This window comes from Python bivittatus, unplaced genomic scaffold (assembly GCF_059951505.1).
Source record: "Python bivittatus isolate LINGU-HERP-01145 unplaced genomic scaffold, Pbiv_v1 ctg000680_np1212, whole genome shotgun sequence".
NCBI classification, from domain to species: domain Eukaryota; kingdom Metazoa; phylum Chordata; class Lepidosauria; order Squamata; family Pythonidae; genus Python; species Python bivittatus.
The window spans coordinates 7,605,937-7,626,347 of NW_028277095.1; the positions used below are offsets into that span (position 1 = coordinate 7,605,937).

Sequence of the window (20,411 nt, forward strand, 5' to 3'; positions counted from 1 at the left end):
AACGTTTGACCTCTGTCATTGCCAGCAAAGGATATATAACAAAGTATTGAGATGAACTTTTGATATTGACCAAATACTTATTTTCCACCATGATTTGCAAATAAATTCTTTAAAAATCAGACAATGTGATTTTCTGGATTTTTTTCCCCATTTTGTCTCTCATAGTTGAGGTATACCTATGATGAAAATTACAGGCCTCATCTTTTTAAGTGGGAGAACTTGCACAATTGGTGGCTGACTAAATACTTTTTTGCCCCACTGTAAATATTGGTCTTCTGGAGTTTTAGAACTCAATCAGAAAGCTGTTCCTGACAATAATTTTTGGTTGCAAGCTCACACTGGTGCTGTTTGGATCCGATTTAAGTCTTTATATTGATTTCAGGCTAATTGCCAAGCTTGCCAAATATTACACTAAAAGGCGCATTTCTGCCTTACTTCTAACCTTCATGCTTTCCTACAAAGGTTAAAAATTCTTTTCTTGGGAAGGACCCTCCCAGTGGAAGTCTGGGGGCAGCGTCCATTCACGCCCAACACTCTCCATCAAGGTATGAATTTCCAGCAGGAATACAGCCATGAGGGGGTTCGGAAAAAAGGCACGGCCTTGTGTTCATATTTTCACACTTGACCACCGCAGAAGTAGAGCAGTGGAGTTGTCACGCACATCGCGTCAGAACCCTGACGCGACTCCAAGAGAACGCCACCGAAGTCCGTTCGCCCACTCAGCAGACAGCCATTAAACCACGCACGCTCTGTGCTGCCAAATGGTCACTTTATTAAAAATTTGAGACACAAGAGTTCTTCATACACCAGACAACACACATTTGTTTTTAAAAAAAGTTCGCCCCATTTCCCAATACACGCGATCTCCAGAGCTAAATTAAATGAAACCAAGGACGCGAGTCTACATTTGGACTAAAAAGAGCACACGGACCGCAGCTGCGGCTACAAGTGGCGTTGTGCTGTTCAGCTTGCAAAGGAACACATTTGGAATCACATCCGAGCGGTTTCCTTGGAAGACGCTGAATGTTGTTTGTGCCGCTTTATTCTTCAATCTCTCCAGAAAAGAAATAACACTTCTATATAAATTATTGCTGTTACTTTCCTGTGCATGTGATATATATATATTTAGTATTATATATATATAATACTAAAAAGAATAGAAAAGATTGGGGGTTTTCAAAAATTTCCACAATCGATCTAGTGCAATTTAAGTCAAGTGATGTTAGGAGGTTAGGAAGGAACAGAAAGGAAGGAATAGAAAGACATGCGGTTCACAGTGCATTTATTTAGACCAGAGTCTTGTGGCTTCGGTGGGATTCTCCAGGGCTGTCCACGGGGAGGAGGAGTTGCAAAAATCTCCAGCCAGATCGCTGTGCCTTTTTTGATACACAGACACCCCACAGACACCACGGGACATTTCCTGGTAAAGTCATCTTGAATAATATTGCAGTCCTTAAATAAAAAATAACCCTTTGAGTGAGATTCATTCCAGAGGAATAGTCTAAACCAATGTTGGCTGGGGAATTCTGGGAGTTGAAGTCCACATGTCTTAAAGTTGCCAAGGTTGAGAAACACTGGTCTAAACAGTGAAGGTGTATGCAGGAGTCTTTCTTTCAAAAATGTCCAAACTGAAGCGATAATTCTCCTTTATGTGTAAACAGGAGTAGCAAAACTTTTGTTGGCACAAAGCAGTGGAGAGGGGAGAAGTGGGCAAGGAACTTCTTTCCATAGTCTCCTTTTGCTGCAATTCCTCTCCTCCAGACGAAACATGGAATGCCCACCTAGATCTTCACCCTGTTCCTGTCCTTGGAGGAAAAAAACTTTCAGGAGAAAGTGCTGCAAGCAGAAAGAAGCACATCAGAGAAACTGGCCCATCTTGCCTTCTTTGTTCCAAATTACTCCCGTCCAGGATGATGTGAAAAAGAGCTTTTCAGAAAAAGATGGGAACAGGAACAGTCCTCCTTTTCATTACTACCCTGAAGAGGCAACAATAGATTTCTGTGGAGTCTGTTGCAATAACCCTGGGTATAATGTTGGGGAAGGGCTTTGAAAATAATGCTTCTAGTCAACTTTTATGTTGAGTGCACGTCAGGTGCTGAATCAAACCTACTTCAGATCTCAAGCAAGGCCAAAGTGAAGCCCCACAGATGTAGAGAATGAATAACAATTGTTATAGTTTCTAAAGCATCTGTTGTTTTTGCTACCCCATTACAGCTCATCATTTTAACTAAAATCAACTATCGTTTTTTTTCAAAGATCAATTAATAGGAGTTGCATATCTAACCCCCCCCCCATTTCCTTGCTCCATATGACCTTCATAAAATTGATGCACTCCAGTGTATTGGACTACAATATTCATCTACCTCACCCAATCTGGCCAACACCTGCCTTGCAAAGAGAAGGTCCAAGGTTCAATCTGTGGTGCTTCCAGAAGGATCTGAAAGATTCCAGCTCTCTGGAGGGTTTCTGCCAATCATTACTGATGATCTCCACGAAAGATCCATGACCTAACTCAGTGGAAGATGGCAGCCTACGCTCACACAAGTTACAGTCCAAAACATTTGGGAAGGTGCTCAGTGAGAAAGGTGGGTTGATCTCCAGTCACTCAATGGCTTAATTCACACACAGCACTAAATCCAGCTCAAAGGAATGATTGGGTTCATATCTCATGCAATGCCCCAAACATAAACCACGTTATGGCTATGTTATGGTTTCGTTCACACAACATGCTGAGATAATGGCTGGGTTCCCACAAGTTGAACCACAAGCAACTTAACCTGTTAGCCTAGACTGGCATTTTGTGTGAGCTCAGCCACTGTGCAGAACTTCGGCATTCCTGAGAAGCACCCATATGTGGCATTTAAGGAACAGGGGACACTTTCAAAATGCCAGCACTGGGCGTGCTTAGTTCTCTATTATCCCAGATTTACACAGTCTGTGGCAGCAGAGAGTATCCAGAGCCTGGCCAAAGTCAACAGGAACACAAGGACCTCCAACATAAGGTCACATGGCCCCTGCTGGGCTGAGACGCCACAGCACAGCTTTTGGATTTGTGAAAAGTAGTGCTGCAGAAGAGCTATGGTCTTGCCAGAAGGCCCCTCTAGGCAAGGACTTGCAAAGAGTCCACGTTCCTGACCCCAGCTGCCAGCAACCAACCCCACCCTCATACCAACATATTCTGGGAATTCACAAACTTGGGACAAAATGAGTACCATAACACAGTAAAGCACTGAAGGATAGGAAGTGAATGTGGGGAGAATAAAGTAAATGAATAACTGCTTGGAGAAAGCTCTATGCAAAAACAAAAGGCAACGGAGGATCTTTGCTTTCTGGAGGTTCCACATTCCATGCCCACCTGGGGAGTCTTGACTGCTGAACCAGAAAAACTGAGCAGGTCTCCTGCACTGGGCAGGCAGCCTCATCTCTGAGGTTGCTTTAGACCAAGATAGGACAGGTGGACAGAAGGGCAAGGCTCAGTTCAGCAGAAGACACAAGAAGGCTGGGGCCAGGTCAGGAGTTCTGCCAGACCCAACACAGCCACTACAAACGTGGCAATGCGCATGGCAGGAGAGGGAGATGATCACAACGACCAGACCTGGATGGCTGGATGAGGAGGGATGGACAAGGTTAGGCCGTCCTGGGGAAACTCCAAAGCATTTTAATACTTTATCTCCACCCAGGTCCATACTTACTACAGCTAAGCCAGAGAAGTCAAGTGAAGGGCAAACTTAATGACAGTTTTCCATTAAGCATCTATTTCCTCCCCACACTCCCAAAACCACACACACGCACATACTCAACCCTGGCCAAAATTTTAAAAGGGTTTGAGAAGGTAAGAATTGCTCTGTGGAGGAAACTTCTGGATGACTTCTGGAGGCTTCTCATCCAGCAGGCCTGGTTCCAAGCATGATCATCCAGTACCAGCAGCAGCTCAGAAAGAACTGACACGGAGATGTCCTGTGTTCAACACTTGGTGCTGAGAGGTATCCTCTCCATTTTCCCCAATTCTCCACTGAGTTCATTGTTGTTAAAAGGAAAAGGAGCAAAGATAGTGGTCAAAGTGGTTCTCATTCAAGCTCCATTCCAGGAGGAAGAGATATCCTTGTTCATAACAGCATGTAAACAAGTCTTCTTCAGGAAATCTGTTTCCCAGATGCCTGGTTGGGGAGTGGGAGGGTCAGGGGGCTGCAGTCTCCCAAATGAAACCTTTACATTGTTGCTGGGCCTTCAGAGATCTCTTCTAATCGTTGCTCAATCATTATACGCAGGACCGAATACCTTAAAGAGATCCAAAATAGAAGATTTATCAATTCTCAGCAGCTAAATGGAAGTGACCATTGGACCAATCAAGGGAGGGAAGGAAATGAAATTATTTCCTTCCCTGAATAACGCACTAAGGTTTCTGTGCTTTCTTATCTATATTTAAGTTCTTCTTTCCAGAAGATAGGTGGCATCTCTTGTCTTTGTTTTTGGAGCCTCTATTAGATCTTGGAGCAAAACCAGGGACATTTATAACATGCCTGACCCCTGCCTTCCCTTCCATTTATGTATCCTACCTTTTCCCCAAAAGTGAAAGGTTCTACCTCCTCCAAATTTATCTCCATACAGCAACAATGATGTAGGTTAGACTGAGGGTGTGTGACTGGGCCCAAATCACTCAATAACCTCCCATGGTTGAGGATGGTCTTCAACCTGAGTGTCAGAATCCTCGCAATCAATCAACCGTCCTGCTAGTTTGCTTGCTTCGTTTTTGCCATTACAAGGGAGAGGGAGGGGGGAAGGTTGGAAGGTGAACCGTTAAGTGCAGATGGAGTTTTATCTGGTTCTCAGGAATGCCCAAGGGCGTGCCAACGTGAGACCAGGAGAGAACCGTGGACATGCGCAAGAGAGGCTGAGGAACAGAAGGGGGTAAAATCAACTTTTGATGTGTGTGGGCTTTAGTTCCAGCAATGCCTTAGATCTGTACACTACTTCTCAATAAATGAACTTTTCTTCGAACATGCATCGGTTTCAAGGAGAGTTGCTTTTGTTGGAAACTGAGCATCGCAGTTTCTTATACTGGGTCTCTTCAACCACTGTCCAACTTCTGGTTGCCTCTCCTTACTCCTTTGATAGTACATCCTACAATGGCCAGGTCCCACCCTACTGGCTCTGTTTTGTGGGCAATCATGGCAGCTGCTGAACCTGGCCAACGTAACCTTGCTAGTGGAGAGAGGCTATGGTCGGTACCATTAACTGCTCATATTTTGGTGGACTTCAGAACATAGAGAACATTCTTCCCATTGTTAGTAAAGAAAACAGAGTTCTTGCGCACTCAAGGTGGCTTTACAGAGCACGAACTAAACCTGTAATTTTAGGCAAAATTACTTAAGAGAGGGTTCCAGAAAGTTCACTGGGACTCACTTCTGAGTCCACATGCTAGAGGGCTTGGGATGGAAAAGGCACTTCATGCATCATGCATGGAAGCATCTCCAGGAAGAAGCCGTATCAATAAAAGCAGCATCTTATCATCAGGACTTTCTAATCTGCAGAATTACTAGAACCTTCCTTTCCTGTTGCTGGCTCCCAGCAAAGAAAGAACTTACTTGTGCCTTAATTTCTTCACTTCCCGGTCTTCTTCCTCTTCCAGTTTTTGGATAAAGCTTTTTAGAACTGGCATTTCAAATTTAATATACTGAGCAACCTGCATGAACACACAAAATATGGAAAAGTGAGACAGATGGTTTGGAAACACCCGATTCCTGCAAGTCTCACAGAATCCCCGGAACAGTTTGGTGGGCTATTTTTGTACAGGGGCGGAGAAGAGCTCCATACTCTCTGTTCTGTGGTGAACGGTGATGGTCCCATTTAGGCACCACAGCAACAAAGTAAGGCTAACGGTGGGACAGTGGAAGCCCATTTCACCCCTTGGTGCTATTTCTGAAACACTTGTGTCCCACCTGCATCTGAGGGACTAAAGCACATGTGAACTAGACCTTTATATCTGACATTTCCTCCAGAACCCAAAAGGGTATACAGTACACAGCATCCTTTCTCCCCTCTTCTCCCACAACCAACCAATGGGGTAGATTGTGCTAAGATACAGATGAACACCCAGTCCTTTAAGGTTGGCATGAGAAGGTTCCATGGCCTGAAACTGGGCCTGGAAAAAAGGGAAATAAGAATGTGCAGCCCCTGAAATAGAGGTAGTGGCAAGACCAATGGAATACATTCTTGTGAAACAGTAAAGCACTCACACCATTATGGTTATTGATAGCTTCCTTCTGGGATACTGAGAGAATGAACTTATTAACAATATGAGTCAACTATTAATACAGATAATGAGAAATAAATACAAAGATAGGTGTACAGCTACTCCATGAAGACATGGGGATTTTTGAAAGAGAGCCCAGGAGAGGTTTTAATGATGGGCCTAGCATTTCCCTCCTCCAAAGATGCTGGATATTAAGATAGCATCTCTACATGATTGGCAAAAATGGATTCTCACCACAGAACAACTCACATCATACGTGACCTCTTCCACCTGGTCCTTCTCCATCAGAAAAACCTTGGAAACCTGTTCACACGGCCCCTGCAGTATCCGAGCAATCAGTGGGTAATCAGTGACTTTGAGCTTCTGCTTTTCTGCAGGAGACAGGGAACAAGGGTGAGGGTTGGGACCCCAGGCCTCAAGGACAGCTCATTTTTACCAACAGGAGAGATAGCAAGAAAATGCCCTTCTCTACTAAGTGGATCAAGAAACTTCCATGCAGGATGCATGAAAATGCAGCACCTGATGGATCCCCAGGCGGTATCCCAAGTCTTTCCACAACCAGAATGATTGTGGGCTACCAAGTCGGTGTTGATTCCTAGTGACCACGTAGATAGACCTTCTCCAGGATGATCTGTCCCCAACCTGCTCCTTCAGGTCTTCCAACAGTGCAACCACCCTTGTTGTATTTGAGTCCATCCACCCTGTTAGAGGTTGTCCTCTTCTTTTTCCTTCCACCTTTCTTATGGACTTCTTTCTTTTATGGGCTTCAATCAAAATGCCTCAGTGAAATCTCATGAGATGATCTACATTTTTTCTGTTCACCTTTGCGTAAGACTGCCAAGGTCTTCTGGAATCTCACAGTCTTGCCAATGTCTAATTTGGCTGGAAACAACCCTGGGCCATCTCTTGAAACTGTGCAATGGTGCCCTGAGATGCCTGGGCCATCCCCTAGAGGAAATGGGGCTCGTTTTAATGTAGTCCTGGAAGGAACTGAGTTCAGGGAGCTGTGACATCCATTCTACCTAAAAATGATCATTTGGGGGCTGTTTTCTGAAGAAGAGCCCCCATCTTCTGGGCACATTTTGGAAATGGAGAGGGGGAGGTTAAAAGCAGATGGCCTGCTATCCAAGGTAAAAAGCAAAAAACAAAAATAGGGTCATGCTGAGAGTGCCAAGCACAGTTCTTTGCATCTGTGTGTGTTCTTTGTTCGGGGGAAGCTGGCTCTAGCTTTTTCTTTTAATACGCACTTCTCGCAAGCCAGTAGAAATCATCAGATGTGGTCTTCACTGTACCTCCAGATTTTGTGATTAAGCAGTGCTTATTAACATGTCAGAATGCGGGAACAGCTATATAAACCAGTGTTTCCTAACCTTGGCAGCTTGAAGATGTGTGGACTTCAATTCCCAGAATTCCCCAGCCAGCCAGAATTCTGGGAGTTGAAGTCCACACATCTTAAAATTGCCAAGGTTGAGAAGCACTGATATAAACTAAACCGTTTAATGGATTTAATGTTAATATTTGTTCTGCCTCACAACTTTCTTTGTCCTCACTCCACCCGATACTGAGTGAGGCCCAAGAGAGGACCTTGGGTCAAAAAAGCTTGCAGACCTGCACAGACGCCCTACCACAGCGGGACACAAAAACATCCTTCTCACCTCCACTGGTGTGAACAATGTACAAAGCAAATTCTTCTGCTGAGTTTTCAATCTGAAAACAGGAAAAAAAGAGCACTGGTTACCCATGCATGCAGCACTGCCCTCCAAACTACCTCCCCAAATGCTTCTTGTCCAACCAAGAGTCCCCTTGCTAATGAATTCAAGATGAACCCGTAAGTCTTTGGGGCAAAAGTGCAACTTGATGGCACTGAGTTGCTTCATTGCTCTGCAGAAAAACCCACCACCCTGATTCAGCCCAGTGATAAAGCCACGAGGCTGGGGCCAGTTTGAAGGATCATTATGGATAGCAGGAGAGGCCAAGAGACCACTGCCCGCTTGATCAAGCAGGGGGTGTAAAAAACCCCCCAAGATGGCATCCACAATGGTGCAATGGTCCCATATTTGTGGCCACTATCTTGACTTCTTTGATACCCTCCCCCGAAAGTCCCTGTGATGAAGCCTTAAAAACAGGACTCGCATAAGCATATAGAGTAGGGGAAGGAACCATAGAGAGAGAGAAGCTAAGTTTTGGATTTTGTACCCTAGGCAAGAAAGCTGGACCAGCCCTGACCCCACCTGCAGCAGAAACCAATCAGAATCAGAACAAAACACACCTTAAATTTGTTGAGCAACAGCTTCAGAACTTGTGGTGTTGTCATGGTGCTGTTGATACGGACGTTCGTGACGGAGCCATATGCTGGTGTGAACACTGATGTCTGAGGAAGGGAACAGAGAGAAGGAGAGAAGAGGGTTCACTTGAAGAATCAGGCTAAGACTTTTGTTAGGGAAGAAGGAAGTTGCCACGGGCCCTGCATGATGAGGGCCATTACAATGTTAGATTAAAAGACTGAGTTCCCACAATATGATTGACCCTGATCCCACGTTAACCAAACACCAAGGCAGCATTCACAGAACATGCTCTGTGTTATGATTTCACATAACTGGTTCAGTTCACCCAACATGGTAGGATCATGGTTGAGTTTCCACAAATTGCCTGAGTCCATTTTAGCCCACCCTAGGGCATGGTGTGAATGCAGCTAATGGGTGATTGCCCATAATTTGTTGAAGGTAAAATGGGATCAAAAAGATGAGCTTTTATCAGACGAACAAGAGAACAGACATTAAGCTTGCCATCCCCAATTTCATCTTCAGGAATTACAAAAGTTGAGAAATTGGGGAAAGTTGTTGTAGACAGAGTGAACTTCATAACCATTACTTCGGTGTTCTTAAATGACCAAATTACATCTTCTTATCACCAATATTAAAAGTTGTACGCAGTCAAGGTATGCAACTTAAAATAATGAAGGGGGAAGAGTGATCTTCAGTCCTCCTTTTATGCCTTCTTTTGAAATGTGCTCCTGAGCAAACAGCCAAGAGGAGCTCCAGTCCCCGTCTGAGGACCTTCTTGGCTGTCCCAGGTCTTCTTGTACGGCTTTCTGAAGAGACCAGCCCTCGGCCCCGGGAGACTCACTTTGTGATTGTAGAAATGCCCGTTGATGGAGAAGCGATGGCGTTTGATCCGCCGCTGTTCGCTGGGGGTGCGAAGGTTCCCTCTGCGGCGCACTCCAACATCGCTCCGTGTCCGCATCAGTTGGGGCACCTCTTCTGCTTGGGTTTTCAGTTCCTCGTCGTCTGAAATGTAGAAGTTCAAGAGGCGTTAAAAGAATACAAACGTCAGAGGCCTCTGCAGGATCAGAGGCGTTCATCAGAGCAACAAAAACAGGGCTGCCCTGTTGTGATGCATGTCCAACCCCTTTCCTAAGTACAAGCAGTGCCTGTAAAATGGGGATGGGGCTGTTGTCAGGACGTCACAACCCTGCTTTCATTCACCACTCAGAATCGCGGAGAGTCAGCCGGCCTATAAACTTAATAAATTAGCATCACCATCTTCATCATCTGCACCACGCCCCCCAACGCCGCTGCCAAATGGAAAAGGACACTTCAAATCGCGCAAAACGAAAACAAAATCTAAAAAGACGTTGGGATCCTTGGTCTCCTTATATGAATTTGGGCCCTTATATGAATGGTCCAACGACCGATAAAGCAATACACACACCCGCACACATACACACACAGCTTAGATGCACAAAGACAGACAATGTTCACTTTGTTTTCCTTCCCTAGGAAGAGAAACACTTAAGACCCATCTTGAGCCGCGAGGGCCCGTCTGATGAAAGGGCGCCTTTTACAGATAGGAGCCAGCTCTCGGCTGTTACGGTTCTCCCACCAAAAAAGACACTTTCCACAACCAACAAAGGTCACGTTATGTGCACGGAGAATCGCATGTGCAATCTGCAGAAGGAGATTTGCTACCCAGCGCTCTCTTGGGTCTTAATTTCACTGTTTAGGGCTAAAGGGGAATAGCAAAAAGCAGCAATAAAAAGGAAATAGAAAGCAGGCTGAATTAATTTGAAGGAAAGGGTTAGTGGAAAGGCAATTCAGTGATGCTGGAATTCATCAAGCCTACAAAATCCTCCTTGTGGCTCTCGGGCCATCCCAAAAGCGGCTCTACGGCCCACGTCCCGCTCTCCTTTTGTGGCCTGGAGCGGCGCCACTATTGTGAGACGAAATTCACAGACGCCGTTTTGGCTACCAGACATCTAAACGGTGCCATCATCAGATTTCTGCAGAAACCCGAAAAACGCCTTGGATTATATTCCTGCGCTCTTTCAGCTTCCCAGGTCATTTAACAGTTGCCTTGCAATTTTAATGCCCAGGAGGTCTCATTTAATTTTTTGCCACCGGACAGTGAAATTTTGGGGAAGGATATGCGGCTCCTGGAATTATTGGCGTGTTATTTTCTAATCACTGAAATTAAAAAGTGGGGTGACATTAGGAGAGTCGCTTATAATGAGGAGCTGAATTTGAGCCCCGGAAGCCTCCTGCGACCACCCACCTTTGTTGGGCCTTTCCAAAATTATTTTCTTTACATATTTTCTTTTTTAAAAGTTTTTATTAGAATTTTCTAATATGATAAAAGTCTGAAAAAAATGAAAGGAAAAAAGAAGAAAGGAAGATAGATAGAAAATAAGAACATGGTTTACATATTTGCCAATTTTCTATCCCGCCTTTTATTCGGAAGTTCAAGGCAACATACACAGTGCTCCCTCTTATTTTCCCCCCACAACAACCGTGCGTGGTAGGCAGGCCTGAGAGCGACCGGCCCAAAGTGATCTATTACTTCTTCTCATTATATCACTGGAGGAACCAAAGTTTTCTGGGTGACTGGCTGAGGGTGGATGTGAACTTGGGGCTCCTTGATGCCCACATGACCCCCTTAACCACCACCGCCCTGTTAATATGACGAAGCACAACGTTATTAGTGTAAATAACGTAGCTTGGTTTGGTCTGCTGGGGGATGCAGCTCCTGGTGCAGCCGAGAAGTCCTCGGTCTGAGAAAGGACCGTCTGCTCCTGCCACAGTGACCGGCTCGGCCCCCGGCCAGACCAAACGGGGGACGCCTCCACGTCAACTGCTTTTTAATAGAGTTATATTCTGTCACCAGACAGCTTCCTGGAGCTCCCGGGGGATTCCTGGCGCTGCTCCCCAACAGAATGAAATTCCTCCTAATCCATTTTTAATTGCCTCCTTGCAGCCTTTCTTTTCACCGGAGACCGCGCCGTGGACCGACCCTCCTGGGCAGCTCCGTTTCAGACCACGGATCGCGGAATTGAAAATGAAGCGAGAACAAAGCCGAAGCAACAGAGTCTGGTGGCCCTGGGTCCCTCAGCACATCCCTCTTCCTCTCACCGTCTTCAGCCCCACCAGGTTAAGAAGCAGGCCAGAAAATCAACCCTGCAGGAAGGGTAAAGCGGCCTCGATTGAGATGGGCTCTAAGAACAGACTCTTGCCAGTTGGACTGTGCCAGTCCTCCTCCCGCTTCTTACACCCCAGAGAATCAGGGAGGCGTCTGTCTGAGCTGCTTCCAATTATCATCCTGTGCCTCAGGACTTAAAAGAACGTTTTAGCCCTTTTGCTTCAGCATCGGTTCCTGCCTATCTCCATCCAGGGCACTCTCTTGGAGACGGAAATGAGGGCTGCAGCAGCAACGGGCACCCCTTCCGTCCATGATGTTGACTGCAGACTCATATTTGGGAGCAAGGTCACCTGCAAGCCAGAGGTCCTTCGGGGGCCTCTGATGCGTCTGCAAGATGACCCCCAGCAGCCCTCCTCAAGGCCTCTCTGGGTCCCTTCAGAGGACCCATTGCCCAAATCCTGGATGCCCATTCCTCCATTTTGCCACATGGGCTTCCTTCCGAGAGCGCTGGCAATGGGGAGGCATGTCCCAGGTCACCCTGCTCAAAACCAGACCCTCTTCCCCTGTCCTGCCCGCAAAAGGGGAGAGAAAAAAGATGCACGGAAAGACCACGGGGCACCTCCATGGCTCCTTTTCTTTTCTGATACAGTGTGCTTTGGAGAGCATTGGCTGAGCCAAGCCCCAAGGCCCATGGTCCACTTCCCACAGGTTCTCTATGCAGATGTGAAGCCTTTTTGGATTTCCAACCGCAAAACTGGAGCAAAGAGGTTGGGTTCATCATACCGCAGGGGAAGGCGTGGCTGGCTCTTTGGCAATGTTGCGTGTGCTGTGGGAATGCAAGGAATGTAGCTCTGGCCTTGAGGAGGTGGAGGGTGAGCGAAAACAATTGCCCAGCCCTGCCAAAGCGGGAAGCGTGAGAAAGAGACTCAGATCGGCCCCACCTTGACTTCGTGGGACTTGAAAAGGAGCAGAGAAAGTTTTGGAGAGGCTTCCAAGCTCCAGTTATTCTACCTCGCTGCCATAAAGAACATTTCGGGCATTCCCGCCATGGCTGTTATTTGACCTGGCCTTCCTTGAAGGGCTGACAGGGGACCAGCCTCCGTGTTAAACCACAATATGGTGGATTGGGTTGAGAAAGCATGCTGTTTTTTCAGTCGGGTTTAGGGTTGAATTTGTAATGTGGATTCAAGTAGGAAACCTTTTTCAGGCTGTTCAGAGAGAACCTCCATGCATGTCTTCGTTGCCCTTCCCTTCAAGCAAAGCTATTTTTCTCCAGATGTCTTTGGCTGTTTGCATTAAGATCTACAGCCCCTAAAGCTCTTTGGGCCTGGGTATCCTTCTCACCAGGCTGTCCAATGTCATCACCACGCTCTCATTTGCAGAAAGGAAACATAGGAAACCTTTGATTTAAATGACTAGTATGGGAAGGGCGTCTGTTAAAACAGAATGTCTGTTAAATCCCAATGGGATTTTATGCATGGGTAAAATGGCAGATAGGGTTTTACGCATGCACAGAGGCATATAGATTTTGTCCATTTCAACTGAGGTCTGCTAAACTGAGGTTCATTAAATGGAAATTATGCTGCACGTATCAATGGTATTGTAAACTCCTAAAACAGCCGTTACTCACCAAAAAGTGAAGAGTCCCTTAACTTATGCTGCTGATTTCATGGACAAGTCCATGTTGTTTTCTTTGCAATGATACAAAAGTGATTTGCCCTCTTCCAATAAGTTTTTTCAACTTCCCAATCTAGCCCAAAGGTTCTCAACCTTTTTTTGCTTAACCCCCGCAAACCTTATTTATCTCTGTGACTCCCTCATAATCGCTGTTAGCTGGAAAAAAGGTACTTTACCACCTGCACTGTTTATTAATCTAAGCTGTTATCATATAAAGACTGTGGCTCCCTGGAAATATGCCATGGCCCACATTCAGAATCACTGATCTAGGCTACAGCTGTAAGATTTCCAAGTGGTCTCCCATCCAAGTGTGACCTAAGTCTGACTTGGCTAGTTTTTTCAAAATCCTCTGAAATTAGCCAGTCAGCTAAGTACAGTAAAAACAAAAAAGTCTCCTACAAAAAACAAAAACATCTGGGGGGAAAAATGAAAAACAAACAAAAAAGGAAAATCCAAGCGCAATCCACTGCAGCTTTTGGGACCTCCCCCCAAAAGTTATCTGTGCCCCCGCAAGTTGCCCACACCCCAATTTCCAAGTTTAATACGTGGGTGTTCTTTATTCTCAAATTCTAGCATGGTTTGAACTGTTTACGCTTTGGATAACTCCCATGTGTTTTCCTTTTCTTCTAATTACATTTTTACATCTCTCAATAGCGCTGCTTGCACCGAACACAATCGGTTATGAAAAGGGAATTAATACATTTTCCAGTCCAGCTGCAGCGCCACATGTTTCAATAGCTGCCAACTTTTTCAACACCGTAGAAAGGTGGAAAAGTAGCTTGTTTTTCCCCGGATAACAAACTGGGGGAAGATTCTGGAGAGTGAGAAAGGAAGGGTTGAAACACGAATTGGCTTAGATTTGATTCCCACCCCTTCTTCTGATTTTACAGCGTGTGTGACTTACACTGCAATGTACAATTCACACCTCCCCGCATTTGACGTTTTGGCAACAGCTCTTTGACTCCAGGACCCAGGCTGTGAATTTGACAAGCGTTGGTGGAAGCAAGAAGAGGAAGTCATCAGCAGCACCGCAGCAGCACCTCCCTTTCTGCCCTGTCTGCGTAGGGCCACCCCAGGAACTATAGCCCCGTGGAAGTCGGGGGGCAAGCGTGCAACCTTTGGGCCACACGCAGCCGAGCATCGAGCATCATTCATTCCGTGGCTCCACAGTGGTTGGGCCCCAAACTTTGCCTTTGGGGGAGCAAAGGACAAAACGGGCGGCTTCAGTTTTGCAAAGGCTTCGCCGGAGCATCTGGGGGATGGGGGGGAGGGCTCCCAAAAGTTGAGATGGTGGTTGTCTAAGGGGGGAGAAAACAACTTTCTGGAATGGGAAGGCCTCGCTGGGAGAGAAATGCTCAAAGGGTATTATAATAGGTGCTCTGCGTGTGCGCACGCACGCACACACGCACACGCATTCGGTGCAGCTGAAAAGCCTGCAAGCACATGAAAATCTCTGGAAGTCCAAATTGTGAGCTGTTTCGTGCCCACAAGCGTGGATGCCTCACCTATGATCTGCCATAAGCTGCTTGCTTATTTTTTTTAAAGTCAAACTGTAATTCTGATGGCAAAGAAACCGCAACCTTTTTAAACACTGAAGCCCACGAGCAGCTGCTCTGTTTTCTTAAACAGGAAGGACAGCCATGGCAACTCGGACTAACAATGACTTTTGTTGTGCCCCATTTCGAGGAAGGAGGACTCTGTTGCCAAGGGGAAGGGGAGCCAAGCTGATTCCTTCGCATCCCTGGGTGCCAGATGTGTGTGTGTGTGTGTGTGTGTGTGTGTGTAAGCTTAGCCTCTAGTGCTGGTCTTGCAAACTCCTAAGCAACAGAGCCCTGCTAGATCACATCAAAGGTCTGCACGGCCTTTCGTTCTCCAAAGATGCCACAATCCCACAAGCAGGAGTGTGTGCCTGTGTGCATGTGTACACATGTGTATATACCTGCAAACCCTTCTCCTACTGTTACTCCCCAACGGATCTTCAGACGCATAGCTCAGGGCCAAGCAATGGCTCAGACTGTCTGCCACAAAGCTCTCTATTTTTAAAACCGCCCAACCTGGAAACTCTCCTACAGCGACTAATCCCCACAGTTGACCATAGATGATCATTCCTAACCCTGAGCATGCCGGAATGAAACAGACCTTGCGACCTCACACGCAAGAACATAAGGGGCAGAGCTTGCACCATGAGGCATGTTGAAAGAGAGAATGAGAAAGTTTGGTTCGGCTGGTGAAGCGGCTGAAAGAGAAACCAGCGCGAAGGCCGGTTGGTGATTTTGGACCAGTCCCTTCCGCTCAGCCAAACCCACATCACAGGGTTGTTGTCGCGGAGAAAATAGGAGGAGGGAACATTATGTACACTGCTTTGAGTTGTGCTAATAAAGGTGGGGTAGAAATCTAATCAATCAATCAATATCAGGCACTTCCTGGAAGATCCGGGGCGAAGCAATTGGACTGGGGATAGTGGCTGACCGAGTCAAGAGTGTTGTGCGAACAAAGGATGCAACTATATTTGGGTTCTCTCTGCACACCCCCTCTTGTAATCAACAAAAAAGCCGAGATACAGCTTCTCAGGACATACTGACTGCATGTGCAAAACTCTTAAGTCAGTTCCTGAATTACTTTGTTGTAGGGAAAAATCAGGCTCCAATTATCCTACTTCGGACATATGATGCGAAGACCCAGCTCTCTGAAGAAGGCTCTGATGCTGGGAAAGGTGGAAGGAAAGAGAAGAGGAGGATGACCAGCAGCAAACCGGAGGGACTCAGTTACAGGGCACTGGAAGAGCTGAAAGACCAGGTGGGGGACAGATCGTCCTGGAGAAAATCTATCCATGTGGTCACCAGGAGACGATAATGAATTGATGGTACACAATCAATCAGTCAAGGAAAAATAGGAGGAGGGACTATCTTATGCATGCCTCAAGCTAAAGGAAAGGCAGGATATAAATCTAACAAATCAATGCATAAATATTATTTTTTATTCTATCTGAAATCATATAAGGAGAGCCCCGTGGTGGAAATTCATGAAAAAGAGCTTATTTCTTTCATCCGCCCCTTGGTCTGAGCACCAGTAGCATCCCTTCCGATCTTACCCATTTTCCCATCAGCCCCGTCCCCTTCTGATGTGGGCTCGGCGTCTGTGACCTGAATATCAGGCAAGGTGGTGGGTTTGATGACAGACCTGGGGATGAGAGAGAGAAAGAAGTAAAGACTCAAGGAGGTAGGAAATGAACAGCAGGACTTTTTTGAGTCTTCTGAGGCAAGTGATTCTCGTTAGAGACGCCCACCAGTCAAAGGACTTTTAGTCCATCGGTCGGGGCTGAAGTTACAAAGTGGGGAGAAGGAAGGCTGGGGCAGGGAGCACTGTTACGGAAGACCTGCGTAGGTGGCCACAAGCCTGCAAGAAGGGTGATGTTTGGTCCTCAAGGAGGAAAGGGCAGGAGAAAGAAACTCAGGACATAACCTTCTAGTCTGCCGTTTCACAGGACTGCTCCACCACCTCACAAAGACCCCACAATAAGGGCCATTTATATAGTCAAGCTGAGCTACAGATTCCCAGCAAGCGTGCCAGTTTCCAGAAACAGAGGGCAGGGAGGTTAACTGGATCCATGAGATCGAGGGGTCATCTGCTGAAAGGAGGAGGAATCTCCTGATTGTGAGAATTATGAAGCGGTGGAACCACCGGCCCCCTGCAGTCATGGGGGCTCCATCGCTTGGAGGGTTTCAAGAAAAGACTGGACAGCTCTTTGTCCGGAGTGGTCTGAGGATTCCTGTCCTGGGCAGGGGCTGGACTGGAAGACCTCCAAACTCCCTTCCCACCCTAGGATTCTAGGATTTCTGTGGATCTCAGTTGCCAGGATAGATATTATATTATGGTATATGATTTTTTTTTAACCTTACGTTAGCCACTCAGAGTTGCTATTGCAAGATGGGCAACCATATAAATTGATTAAATAAACAAATATTTCAGACTTCTGAAGACAATCTTGACAATTCACCTTTAAACCGAGATAGACATTTTCACATTATCAAAATCTCAACATAGCAGCATTTTGGGGATAAATAAATACAAGAACTTGCATTTAAGGAGATGACATTAACTTCCTGTTAGTATTAATATCAATACACACACATACATATGAACGAATGGGAGCCAGTTCAGCCTAGTGACGAAGGAGCTGGGCCAGGAGCAAGGAGACTGCGGGTTCGAGTCTCACCTTGGGCACGAAAGCTGGCTGGGGGAATTTGGGCCAGTCCCTCCCTTTCAGCCCCAGGAAGAAGGTGTTGCTAGACCACTTCCGAAAATGAAATGAAATGAAATGAAATGAAATGAAATGAAATGAAATGAAATGAAAATGCTGCCTAGAACACTGCAGGGACTTGTCACGTAGGTCCCCAGGAGTCTACACTGACTTGAAGGACAAGTACAACCACACACACACAGACTTCACCGATACACAGACACACACACATCCATATATACAATTACAATGAAATACGGTCATCCTTTACTCCGTGTGTGTGTGTGTGGGTCTGTGTGAGAGAGTGAGAGAGAGAGAGTGAGTGAGTGAGTGAGTGAGAGAGAGAGAGAGAGAGAGAGAGAGAGAGAGAAGTTTTACCTAACAATTTCAGTAAAGAATGACCATATTTCATTGTAATTGTCCAGGCATCATCTGCCTCTGTACGTAACTCATCCATAAGTACCAAGTAACAATATCAGGTCTTGAGCCCATCAGCTTTCTGGGGCCAAAACTTCTCTTTCCAGCGTTGAAAGGCTGGTCCCTTTGCATAAGAAGGGCACCAAGAATGCCTTTCCATTGTTTAGCTGTCAGTTTCCAAGGAATCTATGTTCATTTTGATGACGGCATCCTGCAAAGTAAGCCTGAGAAACCGATCCTGTGATAGTGCAGCTGTTTAGGAACTGAAAATATAATCTGGGCAGCTGCAGGCACAGATGCACCAGCCCTTGTACCTGGATGAATTTTGCTTTGAGATCCAAGTGAAGAAAGAAAAAACGAAAGAAAAACAGGGAGGGAGGGAGGAAAAAGGAAGGAAGGAAGGAAGGAAGGAAGGAAGGAAGGAAGGAAGGAAGGAAGGAAGGAAGGAAGGAAGGAAGGAAGGAGGGAGGGAGGGAGGGAGGGAGGGAGGGAGGGAGGGAGGGAAGGAAGGAAGGAAGGAAGGAAGGAAGGAAGGAAGGAGGGAGGGAGGGAGGGAGGGAGGGAGGGAAAGGAAGGAAGGAAGGAAGGAAGGAAGGAAGGAAGGAAGGAAGGAAGGAAGGAAGGAAGGAGGGAGGGAGGGAGGGAGGGAGGGAAAGGAAGGAAGGAAGGAAGGAAGGAAGGAAGGAAGGAAGGAAGGAAGGAAGGAAGGAAGGAAGGAAGGAAGGAAGGAAGGAAGGAGGGAGGGAGGGAGGGAGGGAGGGAGGGAGGGAGGAGAGAAAAGAGAGAAAGAGATGTGAGAGTTTGGGATAAACTCCAAATAATCCCCATCTCATTCAAAAAGTTAAGTGTGTTGAGTCCAAGTGAGCTGAACTCAATTCCTGAACGAAATCCAGTTCCCACTCCGACCAAATATTCCAGGAATCGGCACGGTAATTCCCATGTGGCAGTACATTCAGATCACCCTTCCTTTTATCCTCAGTTGCTCCAGTCCAAACCCTTATTTAAGTGAAAGATTACAGGAGGGTCATCTTGAAACCAAAACAATCAAACAGGAGAATTAAAATACACAAAGAACAATTCTATGTTATCACAGAAGGGATTATAACTGCAGGTTTGGAGAATTTTCTGTGCAAAACTCTGCTCTCCAAAAAGGCCAGTGCGGATCTCAGTCTGAGCCCCGTAATGGCTGGGGACCCCTGGGGACCCCTGGGGACTCCTGTATCAAAGGAAGGGTTTGGAAAAAAGAATCTGGTCCCACGAGGAAGGCAGGCGGGGTGGCGGGGCCAGAGGCCCAATTCCTCTTCCCTCCCAGCAGGGTTTTAGGAGCACATTTACCTTCCAGAAGAGCAAATTCAATGCCGGTGGGGAGGGAAGCAGCTGGCAGGGGGAACTGGAGCAGAAAACAGCCAACTGCTCCTCTCTGGACAAAAGGGCTGTTAGAAATGCGTTGCATGCGTTGGCCTGCAACCTGTCATCAGCCTTTCTCTCTGGGCACAGGCCGTGACTAATAGGTGTGTGCGTGCATGCACACACACAGGCCTCCTGCCCCAGAGTGTGTACTGACCCGTGGGCGCCCAGGTTGCAGCCAGAGTGCCAGGAGGAAGAGGAAGGAGGAGGGCGGATACGCTGGTTGTCGTCCTGCATCTGCAAGCGGATCGGCCTGCACAGGCCCCAGGAGATGTTCAGCAACCCCTCCACGATGAATTCTCCTTCTTCCTACAGGGTGGAACAAGAAAGAGGCCCTTACGAAAGAGCAGAAACTGGCTGGCAACAGGAAAGAACAGTGGCCCAGCGGAACCGAAATGTTCAGAAAGGCCTCCTTTTCTTTGTTTGGTTTCCAGAGACCAAGGAGGAAATAGGTGTTGGAAGCTTTGCAGGGCTCAGGATGACCATTTCGTCCCATAAACTTCCCCAAAGCTCCACCAGTATGACTCTGGCCCACCTAGTTTTGAAGTGTGGCCCTCAGCATGCCACACAGAATATGCCGTGGCCCTCAGGGGACCAAAGTTGAAGACTCTGGTTGATGGAATAAATCACAATCGGTTGCATACACACAACATCTCTGGCCCTACACAAAAGTTTGCAAAGCACAATGAACCCACACAACGTGCTAAGCCAATAGGTGGTCTGTGTTGGCTTGGTTCGGTGCTACAACGTGCACAGGGTAGGTTGCAAGTTCAATTCTGAGCACCTCTGCTTCAGACTAGGAGCACCCCCTGCCCTTTTGCCCCCCAGCCACTGCCAGTTTCAATCCTGCAAGGTCAGACTCAATACCAGCGAAAGGTAGCCCACCATTTTGTTCAGCGATGTCTAATTCGTATTTTAGGGAAGGCATGTGAACAATGCCTCCTGAACTCCTAAACTTTTGTGGGGAGAGGTTAGAATAACAAGAGTTTGGCTTCAGGGCCTTCT

General features: G+C 46.7%; 1 protein-coding gene across 3 annotated transcripts in view; it reads right to left on the reverse strand.

Annotated features, from left to right (window-relative positions):
- Positions 1–516: 516 nt before the first annotated feature.
- The window catches only part of RASSF2 (Ras association domain family member 2), a 38,707-nt gene continuing 18,812 nt past the window's right edge, over positions 517–20,411 (reverse strand). For all 3 annotated transcript variants that reach the window (XM_088151949.1, XM_007427098.4, XM_025165975.2), the window contains exons 4-11: positions 19,564–19,715; positions 16,434–16,522; positions 9,380–9,540; positions 8,523–8,624; positions 7,909–7,960; positions 6,503–6,624; positions 5,586–5,683; positions 517–4,278 (exon numbers count right to left, since the gene is read on the reverse strand). In XM_088151949.1, the coding sequence (XP_088008075.1) occupies positions 4,209–4,278; positions 5,586–5,683; positions 6,503–6,624; positions 7,909–7,960; positions 8,523–8,624; positions 9,380–9,540; positions 16,434–16,522; positions 19,564–19,715 (846 nt within the window). In that variant the 3' untranslated portion in view covers positions 517–4,208. The remainder of the gene's footprint in view (positions 4,279–5,585; positions 5,684–6,502; positions 6,625–7,908; positions 7,961–8,522; positions 8,625–9,379; positions 9,541–16,433; positions 16,523–19,563; positions 19,716–20,411) is intronic.